The following is a 24,300-nucleotide window of genomic DNA, read 5'->3' on the forward strand; positions in this document are numbered from 1 at the left end:
ATTGGACACAGCGACAGGCAGCCCGAGCCCATCCAGCGTTCCCAGTAACACATCCCCAGTAAACACCTCTCCACACCTCCCAGCAGGACACCATCAAAGGGAAAACCCGTGGGACCCAAATAGATCATGAGTGACATGTCACCACCCCCATACACAATGAATGACTGTGGGACGCCTCCCATAATAAATATTTATTCATCAAAGCAGCTGAAGGAATAGGAAAACACAAAGAGTAAATATACAAGACAACAACTTCAGAAAAAGTGCTATAATTTAATCAGTCCTTTGAGGGCTTGCAAGAAGACACCAGCCTCTGGCTCGATGGAACGAAGCCACTACCTCGCCCGCGTCAGAGCTGTCCTGGTGGGCTACTGGGCCCCCGTGGGCTTGGTCTGGTTCACGTTCATCCTCCTGGACTTGTCCACAGTCCGCACAGCCTTCTTCACCCAGTTGGCTTGCGGATCTGCGCAAACTTTAATGCCACGTTTGGTGATGAATCTGCGATGTGAGGAAAAGGCAGACAAAGTGAGCCGCGTCCCACAGCCCGGGCCGGGAGTTCAGATCAGACCGGCTCTCAGAGCTCTTGCAGAAACTCCTGGACCGAACAGGTGTTTGGACCCTGAGCGCACACATACAAAGCTCCTCCTACAGCCGTTTTAACACCCAGGAGACCTGTCTCCAGGTAATCCTGTAACCCCAGGCTCCTCTCTCAGCAGAGCCCCGCGGGGCCTGTGACAGCATCTGGTCCAGTGACCACATCCCAGCCCTTCCTTTTCAAACCTAAGCGCATGCATCCCATTTTCTGCACAAAAGCTGCTCTCTTTCTCTTAGTTCTCTGAGCAGCGTTGTAGTTACTATACATTGGGAAGAGCTGCTATTCTGAAAATGAGGTCCCGGGGCAATGCGGGCCAGTTTGGTACACATTGTCTGGAGACATGGCCCCTGGCACCCACGATCCCGCACTCCAAAGAAGGTGAGGGGCCAGAGGATTCCATCGGAGTGCGGCTCAAACTCTCTGAACTTGACCCTCCCCATTGAGCAGTGTCCTCCGGTGCTGCTCGGGCTCCTGTTGAAACTGCCTCAGAGAGGAGGAGGATGGTCCCCCTCTGGTGGCCGCACTTCAGTGACAGCCACTCTGTGGGCTGCGCAGGGCAGGGTGACCGTGGGGAACCCAGGGGCCGCTGGCGTTGGGGAGGTCTCCGCCCACATGGACGTGCTTCCCGGCGGAGGACTTCCACCGCCTGGACACCCAGCCCGGCCCGGGGGACACTCACATGACTGCCTTCATGGGCCCCTCCTTGATGGTGTAGGTCTTGATTCTGCTCACGGGCAGCGGCTGGGTAGTCAGGCTCAGACAGATTTGCTGATCCAGGACCTCAGTCCCCACACCTGGTGAAGAAGCCAAGCAGACAGAGATGCCATGTAACTTCGATGGTACAAGCATTACCGTGTGACTAAGGAAACAACAGAGCGTGGTTTTTGACCAGATAGGGGGAAGGGCACTATTCAATACACGGGGACAGCGTGGTTTTGTTCTCGCTTAAACGGCGAGACGAGAGCCACGGGAAGGAAGTGGTTCAGAGAGCATCGTCCTCAGTGGCACGGCCCACAGGGAGCTGGCAGTTCGGTTTAGGAACCACCTCCCCTGGCGGAGGGGGGGGCTGGGAGAGTGAGTGACATTCCGGTTTGGGGAACTCTCACCCCATTTCCAGGTGCTGCTTTCTCCTCAGCTGAAGGGCCTGGAGTGCTGCCCAGAGAACTATTCAGCTGCAAAGCACCTTAAGTAACAGCTGGGGCTTTCATTTTTAAATATATTTGTGTTTATATCACAGAGGAAAGGAGAGGGGAAAAGAGAGAAACATCACTGATGAGAGAGAATCATCGATGGGCTGCCTCCTGCACGCTCCCTACTGGGGATCCAGACCACAGCCCGGGCATGTGCCCTGACTGGAATCGAACCTGAGACCCTTCTGTCCCGAGGCCTACTCTCTATCCACTGAGCCAAACCAGCTAGGGCCAGCCAAACCTTCTTTTCATATGAACTAAACAAAGGTGTTTGCTACCTTGCCCTCTTGGTCTCTCCTCTCCATCACTTCCTATCGGTCTCAGAACCCATTTCTCTCATCACTTAAGGAACAACATTTTCCTGTGAAATATCCAACGTGGGCTCCCGGGCCCAGTGAGTCCACTGGCCTCTAAGTCCCCACAGCTCCTCCCTCCACCCGGCTGTGCCTGCATGACTGGGGGATCCAAGGTCAGGCCCAAGGCTGCCTCTCCCTGGATGTGCAGCAGCGGCTCAGGGCAGGATGCGAGAGGAACGGGAAACTGGCCAGTGTCCGCAGTCCATCCGCTCCCACAGCGTCTCCCCACCCACACCTGGTCTCCACAGATGGCCCAGCGACTGGACGTAAAACGCCAGAACGTGGCAACATCTGGCCATCGCTAGTAGCCATATATATATATATATATATATATATATATATATATATATATATATATATATATGTAATTTCAGAGAGGAAGGGAGAGGGAGAGAGAGACAGAAACATCAGTGATGAGAGAATCATTGATCTGCTGCCTCCTGCACTCCCTCCAGTGGGAGCAGTATCAGTCACCCCAACTTCTCCCACCCTCTCTAGGGCAACACTGATTTCTCTTAGGAAGGTGTAAGCTTCCAGTCTATTTTTTAAGCAGAAAACCCTGACTCGTTTCAGGACACACACCCTCTAGCCCATCCTTTCCTTCTGGACTAAACTCTCAAAGCTTTTGAGACCTCATCGGGCTCAGTATCAGCCGGACGAAGCTACAAGGCCTCTCCCGTCCTCAGCACCGTCCCACCACCGCGTTCACCCGGGAGAAAACCCAGGAGCGGCCCTCAGAGTGAGTGCACTGTGACCCCAGGGGAGACCTGTTCCTGTCCTCACCCACAAATGGCCGGGCGTGGGCCCAGAGACATGGAGAGATCCCCAACCCCCCTCTCTGAGCCCAGCCCTGAGGCCAACCATGAGGCCCCCTCCACTCACAACTCTCATGCCCGCTCTGCCCCTGGGAAGCCTGACCTGCGGTGGCAGGGCCTCCAGGCCACACCGAGTCCAGACAGAAACCCGTGCCCGCCCCCACCTGCCCCTGCCCCGTGGCAGCCCCGCCACTCACCTTCCACAGCGCGCAGCGCCAGGCAGCAGAGCCCCAGGAGGGCGAGCAGCAGAGGCCTCATGCTGGTGAAGAGCGAGCAGAGCCAGAGGAGGATGAGCCCAGGCTGCTCGCGGGTCTCTTTTATCCCCATGGTCAGCGCTTCCTGTGCGAGAGGGGCTTCCAAGTGGGCAGACCATCGCGGAAAGTCTGGGCAGCACTGAGGCTTTTCTGAAAGTTCCCCTGTCACAGTCCCCCCCACCCTGTGGCCTCCCCTCTTCACCTGTGGTTAATGCGTCAATGAAAGCAAGTGTGCGCTTACAACAAACCAGCGGCCGCACCTCCTGCCCCAGCCTCCACTCAGATCTTCCGCTGTCCCCGCGGCCTGGCCCGTGTCCCTGTCCCCGGCGTGGGACAGCGGAAAGGAAAGGTGGTCCGTGGTGGGGTTCCCACCTGCCTCCCGGGACACGCTGTGACATGGCTTCCGCCATCCGCGGGGACTCCGGAGGGGAGGGCCATGGCTGCCCCTCGGAGCTCTCACTCCTCTGCCTTCTCTCTATTCTCACCCCTCCCCCAACCCCAGACCCTATTCCGGTGACCCCACTTCTTCACACCACCCGCCCAGGGACTCGGAACATTTCGGCCATGGCGCTGGGAGAGTGTCCAGAGGCACCTCCCTTTATGGCAACGGAGTATCCACCTTTTTGCAGTTTCTGAAAGTTGTCCTGACATGAACATCGTTTTGGAAAGAGAAAGAGAGAGAGGACAAAATTGACCATGCTGGCAGTTTTCATTCTTCGTGTTTTCCATGGAGTCTCTATTGGTGTCCATCTGCTTGCATAGTTGCAATAATTATAAACACTGTTTTACAGTCAAGGTAACTCTCTTCCATGTTTCAATCACAGACACATTGAAACACTTCCTTTAGCTTATTGCTGTAGATCCCTTCTCTACGGGATCTTTCTCTACGGGATCTTTGACTTTCACTAAGGACCCTGAGTCGTTTCCCATCAGCAACCAGGTCCAGGATGCTGAGCAAAACCATCCGCTCAGCTCCACAGACTCGGGGTCCCCCGGCAGGTGTAGGGACCCAGCGAGCAATACCTCCAGTAGGACTTGTGTGTTAGCCCTCAATTCATCCTTGTTTTCCTCTTGTCTGGCTCTGCACAGGTATGGATAAGATGTACTACTTAGATACGTGTGTCACTAAAACAGTGTCCCACTGCACCCACACGCTGTTCTCAGCCCTGTGCTGAGTACACCTGCTAATCGCTCTTCGGTGTGCCTCCTCCTCTCTTCCCACCCTGGTCCGGGCAGGCCCTCATCACCCCTTGCTGAGACCAGTGCAGTAGACCAACTGGGGTCCCATTCCCAGTGATGGGGAAAATGAGACATTCTGGGGGTCCAGCAATCTGAACCTGTGCCATTAACCTAATACACATTCTTCTTAGCCTTTTGTCTAGTCTCTGCCCCTTTAATTGTCTGGTTCTCCCATTCCAGAGAGACCATGAACCATCCCCAGATGGAGTTATCAGTCCTGGTGCCAGGCCAGGCCTTTAGTTGTGGTCTCAAGGGCCCAGCACATGGGGCTCTTTAAGAACTTGCAAAGGGGACCAGAAAACCCTAATTTGGGAAACAAAGAACTGGAAAAACTAAAAATAGGGAAAGCTTCCTCCATGCTTTTTGCCCAGAATGTGAAAGACATTTTTCTCTGAGCCCACATGTAATAATAATTCAGTGTAACTCCGTTTCTCTAAGAGTTGCTTGGTTTTCTCTGGTTTTCTGTAACACCAGGTCACCTCCCTGTCCCATCTGCTCTCCAGTCACCGCCCAGGAGTCCCTCTGCAGCCCTCAGGGAGGAGTGCTGCTCCTGCTGGGAACCTCTTCGTCAGTTCCCATTGTCCACACTCTCATGTCCAGACTCTCCTGGTCAGACACCAGGCTATTCAAGAGCTGACCCCGCTCAGCCTTTCAGACTCACTCAGCCCCACCACCCACCCGCCTGCTCCCATGCCTGCACCTCAGCTGATGTGCATGCAGTCAGCCACACATGCCATCCTCCTTCTCACTCCCACGTGCGGCTTCCTTCACCTCAAAGGCCATCCCTGCTCCCGATGTGACTACAAACTGACTGATTTCTCCTCTCTTGGTAACATTCGGGTATGTAACACAAGACTTACTGATCTCCAGAAACTATTCATCTCCATGTCCCACGAGTGTCCCAAATCCTCCAGACAAATAGTAGCTGTGCCACCCTCTGGCCCAGGGTCCTTGGTCTCACCGCTGTCCTATCACTAACTCATCCGACTCCCCCGGGATATCATTCCCACGTCACCCACAGAAGGGCACCCGCTGAGCAGGCAGCGTGCCCACACCCTCCCGGTCCCAGCACAAACCGAAGGTCTGCTAGGGAGTCGTCTCTCCCCAGACCATTTCTGAACAAGCGAGTTCTTCCTGAAGGGCCAGGACCTGGTGACGGAGCAATAGGTGAAGGGGAGCACCTACAAACGTGAACCCTGGAATGCTGCCTGTGGCTCTCCCTTAGTTTTTCAGTCCAACTGACAATCTGACCAGTGGCTCCCTTTTTATGATGGCATCTTGAAATGCAATCTCTCCAGCCCCTGGGCTGCAGGCCTCACTTTCAGTTTTCAGAGCGTGACTAGAGTCTGGTGGAGAAGAACTAAGTCAGAGACAAGAAAGCAGAAACTCACCTCAAAAATGGCATGACCGGCCAATGTGCGGGCATGGGCTGAGGATGTTAGTCAGAACAATGTCTCCAACCCCTGACTCCTCTCTTTCCCTTACAAGCCACAAACACCAGCAAACACCATTGGCTTTCTGTCCTCAAACGGAACCTAAAGTTCTCACCTCTGCAACACTTCCGACTGCAAGCTTTTCCCTGCTTCCGCGCCCCTCCCCCCCCCGTCCTTCTCCCCCTCCCCCACCCCCACAGATTCCTGCCACAGCCTCTCCTGCTTCCTGCTCCATTCTCCTCTGTCCGCCAGCTCACCAACCTGCCAAGGTGACCATTTCAACTGTAAGTCATAGCGTGTCCCTTCTCTGCTCAAAGTCTTCCAATACCTCCCCATTTTTGTCTACTAACTCCAAAGTCCCCCTCTGGTTTATTAAGATACTAGAGGCCCGATGTACGAAAATTCATGCAAGAGTAGGCCTTCCTTCCCCTGGCTGCGGGCACCACTTCCCCCTGGCACCCGGGACCAGGGCTGATTCCCTCCAGCCCCAGCACTCTGGAATGATGTGCAGAAGACACCCCATCTAATTAGCATATTACCCTTTTATTATTATAGACTAGAGGCCCAGTGCACGAAATTCATGCACATGGAAGGGGGGGTGTCCTCCAACCCAGACTATACCCCATAGGATTGGGCCTAAATGGTCAGTTGGACATCCCTCTCACAATCCAGGACTGCTGGCTCCCAACTGCTTGCCTTCCTGCCTTCCTGATTGCCCCTAACCACTTCTGCCTGCCAGCCTGATCACCCCCTAGCCATTCCCCTGCTAGCCTAATTGATGCCTAACTGCTCCCCTGCCAGCCTGATTGCTCCTAAACTCCTTCCCCTGCAGGCCTGAGTCCCCCCCACTCCCCCACTCCCGCTTCAACTGCCCTTCCCTGCAGGCCCAGTTGCTCCCCACTTCCCTCCTCTCCTGGCCTGATCACCCTTAGATCCCCTCTCCTGCAGGCTTGATCAGCCACAACCACCCTCCCTTGCAGGCCTGGTCCCTCCCAACTGCCCTCCCCTGTTGGCCATCTTGTGGCAGCCATCTTCTGTCCACATGGGGCAGCCATCTTGTGTGTTGGAGTGATGCTCAATTGGCATATTACTCTTTTATTAGATAGGATAGATTATTGGCATAAAACATTGTGTAAGTTTAAGGAGTTGGACATTATCATTTGATACTCATATATTTTGCAAAACTATTAACACAATGAGGTTAATTAATACCTCCATCACCTCACATAATTACCTCTTTGTGTGTGTGGTGAGCACATTTAAGATCTCCTCTCTTCCTAACATTCACATATGTAACAAAGAACTTACTGATCCCCAGAAACTATTCATGTCACATTAGCCGATTGTGCCCTTTGACCAACATCTCCGCACTCCTCCCCTCCCCAAACCATGACTGAGAACTTCCATTCTCTCTAGACAATGAGTTTCACTTCAGTGGATTCTACCTCTGGGATCCCATACAGTATCTTTCTCTGCTCTGTCTTAATTCACTTAGCATAATGCCCTCAGGCCCATCCATATTTCATAGATGGCAGTATTTCTTTCTTTTTAAATCTTCACCCGAGGACATTTTTTTTTACTAATTTTAGAGAGAGAGGACCAGAGGATGAGAGGGAAACTTTGGTCTGAGAAGCATTGATTGGTTGCCTCCCATAGTGCCCCGATCAGGGATCAAACCCACCACCCTTTGGGCTGTGGGACAATGCTGCCATCCACTGAGCCACCAGCCCGGCCCTTTCTTTTTACTGTATGAAATTCCATTGTACACACACACACCACAGTTCCTCCCCGTCAGTCGGAGGACCCTCAGGTTGTCTCCCTGTCTTGGCTGTGGTGACTGGAGTCACCGTGAGCACGGAGGTGCTGCTGTCTCATGACAGTGACTTCATTTCCTTCGCACACGTGCCCAGGAGAGTGCTGTTTCCCCATGGCTGCACCAAATTACATCCCCAACAGTGCACAGGTCTCCTTTCGCCACGTATTTGCCAACTCTTATCCCTCGCCTGCTTGTTAACAACTTTACTAACAGGGGTGGGTGTTATCTCACTGTGGTTTGGTTTTCATTCTTTGCCAGATTAGCGATGCTATGGAGATGCCTGTTCAGGTCCTCTGTCTATTTTTACTGGATTATTGTTGTTGTTTTGTTATTAATGTTATATATTAAAAGTATATAATTAGGCCTGGCTGGTTTGGCTCAGTGGGTAGAGCATTGGCCTGGGGACTGAAGAATCCTGAGTTCAATTCCAGCCAAGGTCATATGCCCAGGTTGTAGGCTCAACCCCCAGTAGGGGGTGTGCAGGAGGCAACTGATCAATGATTCTCTCTCGTCATTGATGTTTCTCTCTCTCTCTCTCTTTCTCTCTCTCCTTTTCCTTACCTCTCTGAAATCAATAAAAGTATTTTTTAAACCCAGCCTTAAATATAAAAAGGAATGAATGAAACAACGATTTCCTTTAATTTTTTATTGAAATATAACACACATATAAGACAATTTCAACTCACTCTGGATCTTCAATGCACTCTTCACTAGATCTTACGAGTCTATCAAGTGGAATGTAACCTTTTGGGTACATCACATTCAATTATGTGACTATAAGTTTTCATCCAATCATACGAAAAATCGTTTAACGAATATCAAAGGATTGTTGTCTCAGTGAGGTGTAGCCACTGGATTCCTCTGTTGTTGTCAGTCAAACTACTTAAATAATTCTGGTTCTTGCGACCCAAGACAACTTCTTTCAAACATGCCACAAATTTTAAAAGTGTAACGAAGGCCCTGGCCTGTGTGCTAACTGGTTAGAGTAGGGGTGTCGAACTCAATCAGAGAAGGGGTCAAAATCTAAAATCCAGCCTAAATCGCGGGCCGAATGGTTTACTGAACAGTCATAAACTGACAATGTCATAAACTGACAGCGGAGTGCAGTGATGACAGCGCGGTGCGGGCCACATTGCAAGGCCTGGCGGGCTGGATTTGGCCTGCGGGCCTTGTGTTTGACACATGTGGGTTAGAGGGTCGGCCCGCTCACTGAAGGATTCAGGTTCGATTCCTGGTCTAGGGCATGTACCTGAGTTGTGAGTTCTATCCCTTGCACCCCAGGGTGTGTGCGGAAGGCAACCAATCAATATAGCTCTGTCACATCGATTGTTTCTCTGTTTCTTAAATTATTTCTTTCAATGGAATTGAATCCACTAACCCACAGGGGTCCAGTGCCCAGACTCAGGTCCTACCTAAACGAATTAAATACCTCCAGTCAATTCGTCCCACGTCATGCACACTACTTGGTTGAAACCCCTCGGCGTCCTGGATACCACCCTAGAGGACGTGAGGCTAACCAGACGTGCAGAGCCGTGCCTTCCGCCTCGGATCATCACCATCTCACGGCACCTCTGGGGTCTGGGAGGCCCATGGGAGACACATGCACAGTCCCGTCAGAAGTCGGTTCTCGGCTCCTGTGGCACTGCTGCTCCGCCTCACCAAGTGTCCTTCTTGGTATGTGTTTCAGACCAACACTGACAGGGTCGTGGCCAGAGATGATGAGAAGGGAGGAACCCACTTCCTGCCAGGAGGCAGCCCTTCCGTGGCCTCCTCTCCCGTCCACTGGCTGGATCATGTAAGGGAGCTGCCCTCTGAGACCATCCACCAGATCCTTACATGGCCAAGGGCTGGACCACAGCTGGTCCTCCTTCCCTTCAGGCCCTCGAGGCCTGTGGTCCTCACTGTGGGTGGCAGGCGGCCGTGCAGGCACATCGCCAGCTGCCGGACACAGGGCCACGAGCATGAGCCAATCAGCAACTTAGTAACCTCACAGCGCAGCACCCAACGAAAGCCTCACTGCGGATGGGATGGCGCTGGAGAAAGGCTGCAGGCGACGGGGCTGGGGCGGGGGCGGGGGGGGGGGGTGTTCCTAGCTGACAGCACGCCCTGGGCAAGGGCCGGGTGGCGGCGGCGCTGCAGGAAGCACAGAGGCAGCGAGAGCATCGCCCACTGGGAAGACCATGATGGCCACGGAGCCTGTACCTTCCCGCCCGAGGCTGGTCTTGGCTGCCCTGACAGAAAAGCACTGACTTTGTGCTTCCTTCCCGGGAGGGCAGATGGAACAGCGAGAGGGCAAACCTGCCGAGGCCCAGCACCTGGGATGCGCCCAGAGAGGGAGCCTCAGTTGGGATCAGTGACGCGGGGTTTCCCCTGGTTCCATGGAGGGAACTCCACGAGAAAGACAGGCTGGAAGGGGTCTTGAACTGTTGCCATGGACCAGGGTCACGGGGACCCTGGGGAGGGGACCATTCAAGCTGGAGCCTAGGAGGAGGACTAAGTTTCCCTCTGACAGGGGGACTTAGAATCAGAGCATCTGAAGGAATCTGAAAACTAACCACATTATTTTAAATCTTAGAACACATGTCCTTACGTGACTAGGGCAGTAGTCGGCAAACTCATTAGTCAACAGAGCCAAACATCAACAGTACAACGATAGAAATTTCTTTTGAGAGCCACATTTTTTAAACCTAAACTTCTTCTAACACCACTTCTTCAAAATATGCTCGCCCAGGCCATGGTATTTTGTGGAAGAGCCACACTCAAGGGACCAAAGAGCTGTATGTGGCTCGTGAGCCGCAGTTCGCTGACCACGGGGCTAGGGGGTTAAGATTTTCTTAAGTTTCCTTTGCAAGGCCTGTGTGACGCAATTAAGGAGGTGATATGGCTCTGAGTCCAGCAAACAGAACCGATAAGCAATGGTCAGGCTGACCCACCAGGAGTCAAAACCTGAGCACATCAACATCAACCCATCAACAACCTCCCTTCAACACCCTCTCATCCCTGGTGACTAAGGACCAATAGCTGACATCTGTCCCCTGCCTCAGCCTACCCCTTCCCCGTTATAACCCTGTCCCCTGCACCTTTTGGAAAAACAGGACTTGATGCTTGTAAGCACCCTGTCTCCTTGTTGGCTGATCTTCTCAGTAAGCACTTCTGTGCTCCAACCCTGCCTTCGAATTGGACACAGTGACAGGCAGCCTGAGCCCGCCCAGCGTTCCCAGTAACACATCCCCAGTAAACACCTCTCCACACCTCCCAGCAGGACACCATCCAAAGGAGATCCCGTAGGACCCAAATGGATCATGTCACCCACCCACATACACAATGAATGACTGTGGGACGCCTCCCATAATAAATATTTATTCATCAAAGCAGCTGAAGGAATAGGAAAACACAAAGAGTAAAAATTCAAGACAACAACTTCAGAAAAGGTGCTATAATTTAATCAGTCCTTTGAGGGCTTGCAAGGAGACACCAGCCTCTGGCTCCACGGGACGAGGCCACTACCTCGCCCGGGTCACAGCCGTCCTGGTGGGCTGCTGGGCTCCCGTGGGCTTGGTCTCGTTTATCCTCCTGGACTTGTCCACAGTCCGCACAGCCTTCTTCACCCAGTTGGCATGTGGGTCGGCACAGACTTTAAGGCCACGTTTGGTGATGAATCTGCGATGTGAGGAAAAGGCAGACAAAGTGAGCCGCGTCCCACAGCCCGGGCCGGGAGTTCAGATCCGACCGGCTCTCAGAGCTCTTGCAGAAACTCTAGGATGGAACAGGTGTTTGGACCCCGAGCACACGCACACATGCAAAGCTTCCTCCTACAGCCGTTTTAACACCCAGGAGAGGTGGCTCCAGGTAATCCTGTAACCCCAGGCTCCTCTCTCAGCAGAGCCCCGCGGGGCCTGTGACAGCATCTGGTCCAGTGACCACATCCCAGCCCCTTCCTTTTCAAACCTAAGGCACTCATCCCATTTTCTGTACAAAAGCTGCTCTCTTTCTCTTAGTTTCTCTGAGCAGCGTTGTTGTTACTATACATTGGGAAGAGCTGCTATTCTGAAAATGAGGTCCCAGGGCAATGTGGGCCAGTTTGGTACACATTGTGGGGAGACATGGCCACTGGCCACATGGCACCCACGTTCCCGCACTCCACATAAAAGGGAGGGGCCCAGAGGATTCCATCGGAGTGCAGCTCAAACTCTGAACTTGACCCTCAGCACTGAGCAGTGTCCTCCGGTGCTGCTCGGGCTCCTGCTGAAACTGCCTCGGAGAGGAGGAGGATGGTCCCCCTCTGTGGCCGCACTTTGGTGACAGCCACTCTGTGGGCTGCGCAGGGCAGTGTGACCATGGGGAAACCCAGGGGCCGCTGGCTGAGGGGAGGTCTCCGCCCACGTGGACCTGCTTCCCGGCGGAGGACTTCCACTGCCTGGACACCCAGCCCGGCCCGGGGGACACTCACATGACTGCCTTCATGGGCCCCTCCTTGATGGTGTAGGTCTTGATTCTGTTCGTGGGCAGCTGCCGGGTAGTCAGGCTCACACAGATCCGCTGATCCACGACCTCACTCCCCACACCTGGTGAAGAAGCCAAGCAGAGATGCCATGTAACTGCGATGGTACAAGCATTACCATGTTACCAAGGAAACAACGAAGAGTGGTTTGTCACAGATATGGAGGAAGGCACCATTCAATACGCGGCGACAGCTTGGCGAGACGTGAGCCACGGGAAGGAAGTGGTTCAGAGAGCATCGTCCTCAGTAGCACGGCCCACGGGGAGCTGGCAGTTCGGTTTAGGAACCACCTCCCCTGGCGGAGGGGGGGCTGGGAGAGTGAGTGACATTTCGGTTTGGGGTGATCTCACCCCATTTCCAGGTGCTACTTTCTCCTCAGCTGAAGGGCCTGGTGTGTTGCCCAGAGAACTATTCAGCTGCAAAGCACCTTAAGTAACAGCTGGGGCTTTCATTTTTAAATATATTTGTGTTGATTCAGAGAGGAAGGTAGAGGGGAAGAGAGAGAAACATCACTGATGAGAGAGAATCATCAATGGGCTGCCTCCTGCACGCTCCCTACTGGAGATCCAGACCACAGCCCGGGCATTGCCCTGACCGGAATTGAACCTGGGATCCTTCAGTCCCCAGGCCAAGCTCTATCCACCAAGCCAAACCAGCTAGGGCCAGCCAAACCTTCTTTTCATATGAACCAAACAAAGGTGTTTTGCCCTCTTGGTCTCTCCTCTCCATCACTTCCTATCGGTCTCGGAACCGGAGGAACCTGGGTTTGCTCTCTGTGTCTCTCTCTCCTTAAGGAACAACATTTTCCTGGGACACATCCAACATGGGCTCCAGGCCCAGCGTGTCCACTGGCTCTCAGTCCCCACAGCTCCTCCCTGCTCCCGGCTGTAACTGTGGGATCCAAGGAGACAGCACCTTTAGCGGAGCCGGGTCAGGCCCGGGGCTCTCTCCCCCTGGATGTGCAGCAGCGGCTCAGGCCAGGGTGCGAGAGGAACGGGAACCTGGCCAGTGTCCGCAGTCCGTCTGCTCCCACAGCGTCTCCCCACCCACACCTGGTCTCCACAGATGGCCCAGCGACGAGAGGCAAAATGACAGCCCATGACAACACCAATGAAGAGAGAATCATTGATCATCTGCCTCCAGTGGGGACGGAGCCTGCCACCTGGGCATGTGCCCTGACCGGTCATCGAACCTCCACCTCTTGGTTCATAGGTTGAAGCTCAACCACTGAGCCACACCAGCTGGGCCTTCATCTCATCAATCATTTTCATTCTGCTTACAGTGTCAGGGAGATGCAGACTTTGCCACTCTATCCGTGGCCACCCTTGGGGATCCACCATCAAGCTCCCCTATCCAGTCTAAGTAATCCGCCTGCAGACAAGGAGGCCGAGAGGAGAGTCACACCCCAGGGAGAGTCTCTCCTGCTCCAGAGCCACAGGAGAAATAAAGCCCACGCAGCTAAAAACCAACCTTACGGAAATGGGGCTGGACACAGGGCAGGCTCTGCATCGCGGAGCCTGGCCCGCTGTCTCTGCGGCTTGTCTGACTGCGCAGAAGGCAGTCATCTACTTGCTGACACTTATCAGATGACCTGGCATAAGCTCCAGAGCTTATCCTAAGTGGGAGCAGCATCCGACAGTCACCCCAACTTCTCCCGTCTTCTCAAGGGCAACACTGATTTCTCACAGGAAGGTGTAAGCTTCCAGTCTATTTTTTAAGCAGAAAACACTGACTCGTTCCAGAACACACACCTTCTAGCCCATCCCCACCTTGGGACTAAACTCTCGGAACTGTTGAGACCTCATCGGGCTCAGTATCAGCCGGACGAAGCTACAGGGCCTCTCCCGTCCTCAGCACCGTCCCACCACCGCGTTCACCGGGAGAAAACCCAGGAGCGGCCCTCAGAGTGAGTGCACTGTGACCCCAGGGGAGACCTGTTCCTGTCCTCACCCACAGATGGCCGGGCGTGGGCCCAGAGACATGGAGAGATCCCCAACCCCCCTCTCTGAGCCCAGCCTTGAGGCCAACCATGAGGCCCCCTCCACTCACAACTCTCATGCCCGCTCTGCCCCGGGGAAGCCTGACCTGCGGTGGCAGGGCCTCCAGGCCACACCGAGTCCAGACAGAAACCCGTGCCCGCCCCCACCTGCCCCTGCCCCGTGGCAGCCCCGCCACTCACCTTCCACAGCGCGCAGCGCCAGGCAGCAGAGCCCCAGGAGGGCGAGCAGCAGAGGCCTCATGCTGGTGAAGAGCGAGCAGAGCCAGAGGAGGATGAGCCCAGGCTGCTCGCGGGTCTCTTTTATCCCCATGGTCAGCGCTTCCTGTGCGAGAGGGGCTTCCAAGTGGGCGGGCCATCGCGGAAAGTCTGGGCAGCACTGAGGCTTTTCTGAAAGTTCCCCTGTCACAGTCCCCCCCACCCTGTGGCCTCCCCTCTTCACCTGTGGTTAATGCGTCAATGAAAGCAAGTGTGCGCTTACAACAAACCAGCGGCCGCACCTCCTGCCCCAGCCTCCACTCAGATCTTCCGCTGTCCCCGCGGCCTGGCCCGTGTCCCTGTCCCCGGCGTGGGACAGCGGAAAGGAAAGGTGGTCCGTGGTGGGGTTCCCACCTGCCTCCCGGGACACGCTGTGACATGGCTCCCACCATCCGCGGGGACTCCGGAGGGGAGGGCCACGGCTGCCCCTCGGAGCTCTCACTCCTCTGCCTTCTCTTTCTCCTCACCCCGCTCCCCAGACCCTATTCCGGTGACCCCACTTCTTCACACCACCCGCCCAGGGACTCAGCAACATTTCAGCCACGGCGCTGGGAGAGTGTCCAGAGGCACCTCCCTTTATGGCAACGGAGTATCCACCTTTTTACAGTTTCTGAAAGTTGTCCTGACATGAACATCATTTTGGAAAGGAAGAGAGAACAAAATTGACCATGCTGGCATTTTCCGTTCTTTATGTTTTCCATGGAGTCTCTATTGGTGTCCATCTGCTTGCAGAGTTGCAACAATTGTAAGCACTGTTTTACCATCAAGGTAACTCTCCTCCATGTTTCCATCACAGACACGTTGAAACACTCCCCTTAGCTTATTGCTGTAGATCTCTTCTCTACGGGATCTTTCACTTTCACTAAGGACCCTGAGTCATTTCCCATCAGCCACCAGGACCAGGATACTGAGCAAAACCATCCGCTCAGCTCCACAGACTCAGGGTCCCCCGGCAGGTGCAGGTACCCAACAAGCAATGCCTCCAGCAGGGCTTGGGATCGGCACTCGATACATCCTTGTTTTCGTCTCGTCTGGTTTTGCGCAGGTATGGATAAGATGTACTACTTAGTTACATGTGTAGCTAAAAGAGTGTCCCATTGCTATTAGGGAGAGGAAAATAAGTTCCAACATTTCTCTGAAAAGGACAGGTTAATGGCTGAGACTTCTCATTCATGGAATTTAATTCCAGCCAGACTTCCTTCGGCACCCACAGCGGCTGTGAGTTCTCTCTCCCAGGGACAACTCTCCCTGACATGGGGCAATGGCTCTTCCCTCCACGCTCCAAGGACAGATACCCAGAGTCCCCTTAGCCGCGCTGCTCCTGCACCCACACGCTGCTCTCAGCCCTGTGCTGAGTACACCTGCGAACTGCTCTTCAGTGTGTCTCCTCTTCTCTTCCCACTCTACTCTGGGCAAGTCCTCATCACCCCTGGCTGAGACCAGTGCAGCAGACAAACTGGGGTCCCATTCCCAGTGATGGGGAAAATGAGACATTCTGGGGGTCCAGCAATCTGAACTGGGCCATTAACCTAACACACATTCTTCTTAGCCTATCGTCTAGTCTCTGCCCCTTTAATTGTCTGGTCCTCCCATTCCAGACAGGCCATAAACCATCCCCAGACAGAGTTATCAGTGCTGGTGCCAGGCCAGGCCTTTAGTTGTGGTCTCAAGACCACAGCACATGGGGCTCTTTAAGAACTTGCAAAGGGGACCAGAAAACCCCTATTTGGGAGACAAAGAGCTGGAAAAATTATAAATAGGGAAAGTTTCCTCCATGCTTTTTGCCAAGAATGTGAAAGATTTTTCTCTGAGCCTGCATATAATAATAATTCAGTGTAACTCCATTTCTCTAAGCATTGCTTGGTTTTCTTCGGTTTTCTGTAACACCAGGTCACCTCCCTGTCCCATCTGCTCTCCAGACACCGCCCAGGAGTCCCTCTGCAGCCCTCAGGGAGGAGTGCTGCTCCTGCTGGGAACCTCTTCGTCAGTTCCCATTGCCCACGCTCTCATGTCCGGACTCTCCCCGTCAGACACCGAGCTGCTCAAGAGCTGACCCCGCTCCACCTCTCAGACTCACTCAGCCACCACCCACCCGCCTGCTCCCAGGCCTGCACCTCAGCTGATGTGCATGCAGTCAGCCACACATGCCATCCTCCTTCTCACTCCCACGTGCGGCTTCCTTCACCTCAAAGGCCATCCCTGCTCCCGATGTGACTACAAACTGACTGATTTCTCCTCTCTTGGTAACACTCAGGTATGTAACACAAGACTTACTGATCTCCAGAAACTATTCATCTCCACGTCCCACGAGCGTCCCAACTCCTCCAGACAAATAGTAGCTGTGCCACCCTCTGGCCCAGGGCCCTTGGTCTCACCACCATCCCATCACTAACTCATCCAACTCCCCCAGAATATCATTCCCGCTTCGCCCACTGAACGGCACCTGCTGAGCGGGCATCGTGCCCGCGCCCTCCAGGTCCCAGCAGAACCGAAGGTCTGCTAGGGAGTCGTCTCTCCCCAGACCATTTCTGAACAAGCGAGTTCTTCCTGAAGGGCCAGGACCTGGTGACGGAGCAATAGGTGAAGGGGAGCACCTACAAACGTGAACCCTGGAATGCTACCTGTGGCTCTCCCTTAGTTTTTCAGTCCAACTGACGGTCTGACCAGTGGCTCCCTTTTTATGATGGCATCTTGAAATGCAATCTCTCCAGCCCCTGGGCTGCAGGCCTCACTTTCAGTTTTCAGAGCGTGACTAGAGTCTGGTGGAGAAGAACTAAGTCAGAGACAAGAAAGCAGAAACCCACTTCAACACTGGCGTGACCAGCCAATGTGCTGGCACGGGCTGAGGATGTTAGTCAGAACAATGTCTCCCACCCCTGACTCCTCTCTTTCGCTTACAAGCCACAAATACCAGCAAACACCATTGGCTTTCTGTCCTCAAACGGAACCTAAAGTCTTCTCACCTCTGCAACACTTCCGACTGCAAGCCCTTCCCCTCTTCCGCCCCCCCCCCCACCCCATCCCACCCCCACCCTCCCCCTCACCTGAGTGAGCAGATTCCTGCCACAGCCTCTCCTGCTTCCTGCTCCATTCTCCTCTGTCGGCCAGCTCACCAACCTGCCAAGGTGACCAAATCAACTGTAAGTCATAGCGTGTCCCTTCTCTGCTCAAAATCTTTCAATACCTCCCCATTTTTGTCTACTAACTCCAAAGTCCCCTCCGGTTTATTAAGATACTAGAGGCCCAATGTACGAAAATTCGTGCAAGAGTAGGCCTTCCTTCCCCTGGCGGCGGGCACCAACTTCCCTCTGGCACCCGGGACCAGGGCTGATTCCCTCCAGCCCCAGCTTCAACAGGAAAGACGTCTGGAATGATTTCCAGAAGACACCCAGTCTAATTAGCATATTACCCTTTAATTATTATAGACTAGAGGCCCAGTGCATGAAATTCATGCACATGGGGGGTGTCCTCCAGCCCAGCCTGCACCCCATAGAATTGGGCCTAAACGGGCAGTTGGACATCCCTCTCACAATCCAGGACTGCTGGCTCCTAACTGCTTGCCTGCCTGCCTCCTGATTGCCCCTAACCACTTCTACCTGACAGTTTGATCACCCCCTAGCCACTCCCTTGCCAGCCTGATTGATGCCTAATTGCCCTCCCTTGCTGACCTGCTCACCCCTAACTGCCCTCCCCTGCAGGCCTGGGTCCCTCCCAACTGCCTTCCCCTGTTGGCCATCTTGTGGAGACCATCTTCTGTCCACATGGGGGCAGCCATCTTGTGTGTTGGAGTTATGGTCAATTTGCATATCACTCTTTTATTAGATAGGATAAATAATTGACATAAAACATTGTGTAAGTTTAAAGAGTTAGACGTTATCATTTGATATTCATATATTTTGCAAAACTATTAACACAATGAGGTTAATTAATACCTCCATCACCTCACATAATTACCTCTTTGTGTGTGTGGTAAGCACATTTAAGATCTCCTCTCTTCCTAACATTCACATATGTAACAAAGGACTTACTGATCCCCAGAAACTATTCATGTCACATTAGCCGATTGTGCCCTTTGACCAACATCTCCGCACTCCTCCCCTCCCCAAACCATGACTGAGAACTTCCATTCTCTCTAGACAATGAGTTTCACTTCAGTCTTCAGTCCATTCTACCTCTGGGATGCCATATAGTGTCTTTCTCTGCTCTGCCTTAATTCACTTAGCATGATGCCCTCAAGGACGAGGCCCTCTCTTTTTATTGCATGAAATTCCATTGTCCATACACACCACAGTTCCTCCCCGTCAGCCAGAGGTCCCTCAGGTTGTCTCCCTGTCTTGGCTGTGGTGACTGGTGTTGCCGTGAGCACCAAGGTGCTGCTGTCTCAGGACAGTGACTTCATTTCCTTTGCACACGTGCCCAGGAGAGCAGCTGGGTCACACGAGTGCTGTTTCCCCATGGCTGCACCAAATTACATCCCCAACAGTGCACAGGTCTCCTTTCACCACGTATTTGCCAACTCTTATCCCTCGCCTGCTTGTTAACAACCTTACTAACAGGTGTGGGTGTTATCTCACTGTGGTTTGGTTATCATTCTTAGCCAGATTAGCGATGCTGTGGAGATGCCTGTTCGGGTCCTCTGTCTATTTTTCCTGGATTGTTGTTGTAGTTTTGTTATTAATGTTATATATTAAAAGTATATAATTAGGCCTAGCTGGTAGAGCATTGGTCTGGGGACTGAAGAATCCTGAGTTCGATTCCAGCCAAGGTCATATGCCCAGGTTGTAGGCTCAACCCCCAGGAGGGGGTGTGCAGGAGGCAACTGATCAATGATTCTCTCTCATCATTGATGTTTCTATCTCTCTCTCCCTCTCCCTTACTTACTCTCTAAAATCAATAATAATAAAAAAAGTTAAAATAAATAAGTACAATCATTATATATATATATATATATATATATATATATATATATATATATATATATATCCTCACCTGAGGATATGTTTAGAGAGAGGAAGGAAAAAGAGAGAGAGAGAGAGAGACATTGATTGGTTGCCTCCCATACACACCGTGACCATGGATGGAACCTGTGACATTTCTGGTGTGCAGGACGATGCTCCAACCAAGGGAGCCACGGGCCAGGGCCCTCTATAGTTTTTCTGTTCACCCTCTCAGAGGGAGAGCTTATCCACCTCTCCTCCCAATCCGTGGTTGTCTGCTCATTCTGTTGATCGCTCCCTTTGTTGTGCAGAAGCTTTGGGGTTTGATGAAGTCCCACCATGTGTTTTTCCCTTTGGTGCTGCGCTCTTGGCGTCGCCAGAACCAATGCCAAGGAGCTTCTCCTCTGTCTCCTCCGGGAGGGTCACGGTGTCGGTCTTACATTTAAGTCTTTAGTCCATTTTGCGTGAATTGTTGGGGGTGGTTTTAGACCGGAGTGAACCAGCGTGTCCAAGCTGGACAGCCTCGCAGCGAGAGGCTGGGGAGGTTTTGGTGGGGACCAAGCAGTGCGGCAGAGGGCTGGACGCTGCGAGGAGTCCTGTCAGGTTGCCCATTTTTCAGTCAAATCCCCTGCCTGGGACAAATCTGGGTTCTGTGTATTTTTCTCCACGGTTACCTCTGTATGTCTATTTATCTTCCAATAAGATGTGTAAATGTGCATTCTGTTTGCCTCACAGTTTAAAAAAGTCTAATCTGATGCTGTTTAGGTCCAGAAATGGCTCATAATGAATGGCTTAACTTTTACATGATAGTTGTTTGTTTTTTGTTTTCTTACTTTCACATCAGATACAGGGCAAAGAGAATTGTGTGTTTTTTTCTCAAAAAAAAAAAATCCACCAAGAATTACATATGGGGCAGCGGGGCGGGGGAGGGGAGGGGTAGGGGGTGTGTGTGTAGGGAAAGCCACGCAGAGACGCCTCCTGCAGCCTTGGTGACCCCTGCCCCCCATTAACATGGCCCAGACGGCCACGGGAGGAGGCTGCTGGCTCCATTTGCCACATAAACCTTTCAGGGCAGCGGGCGCCCGCCGTCTGGACTCAGACACCAGTTGGTGACCGAGTATTGGAGAGCCACTGCCTCGGGGACAGGACTGCCGGCTGTGGAATCTAACGCGGACAGAGATAAAACCCATTTTATTGGGCATTGGATGGGGATAAAACCTGCATTGAACCAGGATAAAACCATGATCGGGTTTAAACGCCTTTCCCCACCTTCCTCCCTGCCTCCCAGGACAGGCGGTGTCCTCTCCATCGTAGCCGCCTCCTGAGTTTCTCTCTGTGCACGTCTTCCTCTCTTTCTCTGTGGGGGCTCCTGCCCGGAAGGCCGGAAGTGCCTCTGTCTCTTCACACTGCTCTAGAAACGGTCCCTTCTCGGACTGTTCACTAAGGGCCAGCATGTGCTCACACTCGCCCGGAAGCACAGGCGAGCAAGGCTGGCATGTCTGTGAAGCCCCTGGCACGCCCGCCATGCCCGGGTAGTTCCCTGAGGAGACGCACGGTGGCTGCCCCAGAGCATTCCAGGCGCTGAGCAATCTCCGGAGGTGTTTTTCCAAAGGTTTCCACCATTTGTGGACTCGGACAGTGGGAGGTTCGGGTGGTCCGTTCAGAAATTAGTGGACTTGGCTATTCCAAGAGGAAGTGAGAATGCCAGGCTTAGAGGAACTCCTGCAGCAGGAATTGTGTAAGAGATGAACAGGGAGAAGGAGCCGGGCAAAGAGCAGGGTTGGCTCCGGGAGGGCGGCTGGCAGGAGCGGTGACCGTGTCACTGCAGACCACTGGGACCCACAGGGAGAGCACGTGGCCGGGGCGACAGGGAGAGCGAGTTGTAAACCCAGTGAGGCAGCCAGGAAAGGCAAGAGGACATTGTGGGCATGCAGGTCGTAAAAGGAAGAGGCTGACCAGCCCTTTGAAGGTTTTAGAAGTTGCTCCCATAATGCCAAGTACAGAACGGCAGGAAGTAGGTGAGTAGAGTCCGGTGGGTGTCCCAGGTCACACTGCAGTTTGTAAGTAGTTTCACTCTGAGGCCTGTCTTGGCCGGAGGCACTGAGCTATTAATAGAATCGGCAGGAAAGAAGTCCTGCAGGTGACGGGCAGGGGTCAGGGTGCAGACAGGTGGCCACCACCGAGACTGTCACCTCCCCTTTCCTCATGGGAGCTCTGGTTTGGCAAAGCAAACCAGCAAATGCATTAGTCTCTCTCCCCCGCCCCCACCCCCTGTCTTTTTGTGGAGGCCACTGACAGAAAGGCCTGGGTCTCCTAGTGCTGTTGAAACCATGGTGGATCAGCTAGATCATTTTTAAGGTCTATTCTAGTTCCCCCATCTTTTACCTTTCCCCCCTTATAGTGTTGGTTCTACAGGGACAATCTGTAAAGAAGTTAGCTCCAAGTTACACTGAGCAGCTCTTCTGTTCTTAGTTCCTAGAAAAAGAAGAAAATGATTTTGCTTTCATTTATTTGATCAATAAATATTTACTGAGTCCCTACGCTGTAGGTGATGCTGAGGATTCGGTGGTGACATGGTCTCAGCTCTTCTGGGTGTTGTATTCCGGTGGAGGGAGAAGGACATGTGCACATTGCAGGAAGTGTATCAGGGGGCGATGGTAAGAGCTACGAGTCCACATGAAGCAGTGCCAGAGGTAGGAGTGGCCAGGACAGGCCTCCGGTGAGACGGCATTTCGTCAGGTTGTCTCCACGGGCATCTGGGTCGGTGCAGGCTCCGTCCAGCGCCGCACGCCCTTCAGGGTGAGGCACGAGCTCAGAATCCTCCCAGGATCTGCACAATGGGCTTGGCACTCATGCTAAATGCGTAGCCTGAGAGCGTCATCAGGAGAAAAACACACTGGGGGAAATTTTCAATAAAAAATAAAATAAAAATTTGTACTGGTCCATCAGGAGCCCAGGTCGTCTATAACACTGCTGCACGGACTGTCCCCCAATGAGAGGTCATGTGTCTGGAATTGACCTTGTTGTTGGGAAGGTCAATCTTCTAGCTCTAGGTCAAAGGTGTCTCGTGATGCGTGTGCATCTTCCTCCTGGATTCCAGGTGTGGGGAGGAGCCCGGGTGTGGGAAAGCGGAGACGCAGAGCATGGCTGACTCCAAAAAGATCCATCCTAGTGATCCATAAAAGTAAAGCCAGACTTGGGGTGAAGCCACATATGTTGCTGCCGCACCTAGCGTCCCCGGCGGACCAGGCTCTGTGGCAGGGTTTTGTGATGCTGAGAGTCTGCCTTTGGGCTATACTCCCGCCATGCAGGCCCTGTTCTCCCCTGAGGTTGGGAGGTGGTGGTCTCCAGCCCCCCTCCTGTGGCAGCCGCAGTGTGAGGTGGGATGAGGAGGGTCCGTGGGTGACAGCAGAGCGCGGGTCCCGGTGACAGCGTGTGGCTCCTCTAGAAAGGGCTCCGGGAGGCTGCTGGCTGCTGAGGTCAGGCTCAGGTCCTGGCCAGCGCCCCCTCTTCCCCGGCGTCTGGAGTCTGACCAGCCATGTCCGGTGTAGGGAATCCAGACGTGCCTTGAGTTCCGTGCCACCGAGGATTTCTTTTATGGCAGACGATGCGGCCCCAAAAGTCAACTTTCTGACAACCCTCCCTCCAACCCCCCCCCAAAACAAACAAACAAACAAACAAAGCGCTTCTCTACTCACTGATTGTAATTTTTTGGCCAAGTGATTACCTGGGCCCCATGGAGACCAGGCACCTTTTTTTCTTTCTTTTTTTCTCGCCCAAACTTTTCTGGATTGCTGGTTCCAGCTGGTCCGGTTCTGCTCCGCGGCCCAAGGATCTGCGGGAGGGAGCGGGGCAGCCTAGGTTAAGCCCGTTTTTGAGCGGCTGCGTGGCCGCCCTGAGCCATTTCCTCTGGGCCCAGCCCGAGGCCCCGGGCCCTGAGCGGAGACACTTGCTAAGCAGCACAGAGCAGTGGTTTTACCTTTAGAAAACCGCAAACCATTTTAGAAATTTCTCTGAATTCTGTTTTTGGTGGCGGTGTACCTTATCAAGGAACAAAGGTGAGTACAATCCGCCCCATGAGCAATACCGCACACTTTCACCGGCGGAGAGAGAACAAATTCTCTCCGGTGCGGCTGCAGGAGCCTGGAGGCCAGACGCCAGCGCTTGCTGGGCTTCCTGCTTGCTCTGCTGGCCCGACCATGAACTTGCCAGCTTCCTGGGGAATTCTTGTAGGCGTTTTGCTGTACTTCAGTCTTTCTCCCCTCTCTCTGCCTGTGTTACATAGTGGAAATCCTGCTGAATGTACCTGGTTTTAACACTGTACACTCATCAGGATGGACCCAGAGGCCAGCAAACTGCCTGTCCAGGGCCAGGTGCAAAACAGTCTAGGCTTTGAAGATGGTGCAGCCCATCAGCCCCCTGCTGCACGTGCAGGGAGCCCTCAGTGACATGTAAGCAAACGGGTATGGGTGTGTTTCAATAAAACTTTATCTATAAAAGGAGACAGGGGTGTTGTGCTGATTCCTAGGCTGCACCAGTATCACTCACTTATTATTAACAATATCTGTCAGTTATAGATGATATCTATTGATTCATAGGAATTCACTAATTTAAAAAACCAGTGGTTCAAATGACTAAATATAATTTTGTAAGTTTGACCATCATTACCCGTGTGGCTTTCCCTACACCCATGCCTCAGGCACCGCTCTGGAGCAGGCTGCTGGGTCCCTGTGGTTTATTGAAAGTAAGCGAGTGGCAGTGAACTTGCGTCACCGCGGCAATGAGCACTTTCAAAACCACGAATGCTGAGACGCAGCCCCGCAGGCGCCGCTCGAGGCTGCCCTTGCCCAGAGGCGCTCTTCTCTCTCCCCTCCCTACCCCCCTCGGCCCCCTCCAACGGCAGGGTTCTG

General features: G+C 53.3%; 1 protein-coding gene across 1 annotated transcript; it reads right to left on the reverse strand.

Moving 5' to 3' along the window:
* Positions 1-208: 208 nt before the first annotated feature.
* Positions 209-23,171, reverse strand: LOC311613078 (uncharacterized protein). Its single transcript, XM_084866547.1, has 8 exons — positions 23,118-23,171; positions 17,498-17,570; positions 14,379-14,520; positions 12,149-12,263; positions 11,211-11,358; positions 3,154-3,412; positions 1,275-1,389; positions 209-498 (listed from the first exon to the last, which is right to left on the reverse strand). The coding sequence occupies exons 1-8, from the start codon at positions 23,126-23,128 to the stop codon at positions 369-371; spliced, it is 993 nt and encodes a 330-aa protein (XP_084722673.1). The 5' UTR covers positions 23,129-23,171; the 3' UTR covers positions 209-368.
* Positions 23,172-24,300: the final 1,129 nt, after the last annotated feature.

This window comes from Pipistrellus hanaki (genome assembly GCF_964339955.1).
Source record: "Pipistrellus hanaki genome assembly, chromosome: 18".
Lineage (NCBI taxonomy): Eukaryota > Metazoa > Chordata > Mammalia > Chiroptera > Vespertilionidae > Pipistrellus > Pipistrellus hanaki.

Bases quoted from the DNA above. Each gene is read 5' to 3' on its own strand.
- LOC311613078 (XM_084866547.1), bottom strand. The intron at 12,264-14,378 runs GTGAGTGGCGGG...CTTCTTCACCAG, and splicing joins GGCGCTGCGCGCTGTGGAAG to GTGTGGGGAGTGAGGTCGTG. The intron at 499-1,274 runs GTGAGTGTCCCC...CTCACATCGCAG, and splicing joins GGGCCCATGAAGGCAGTCAT to ATTCATCACCAAACGTGGCA.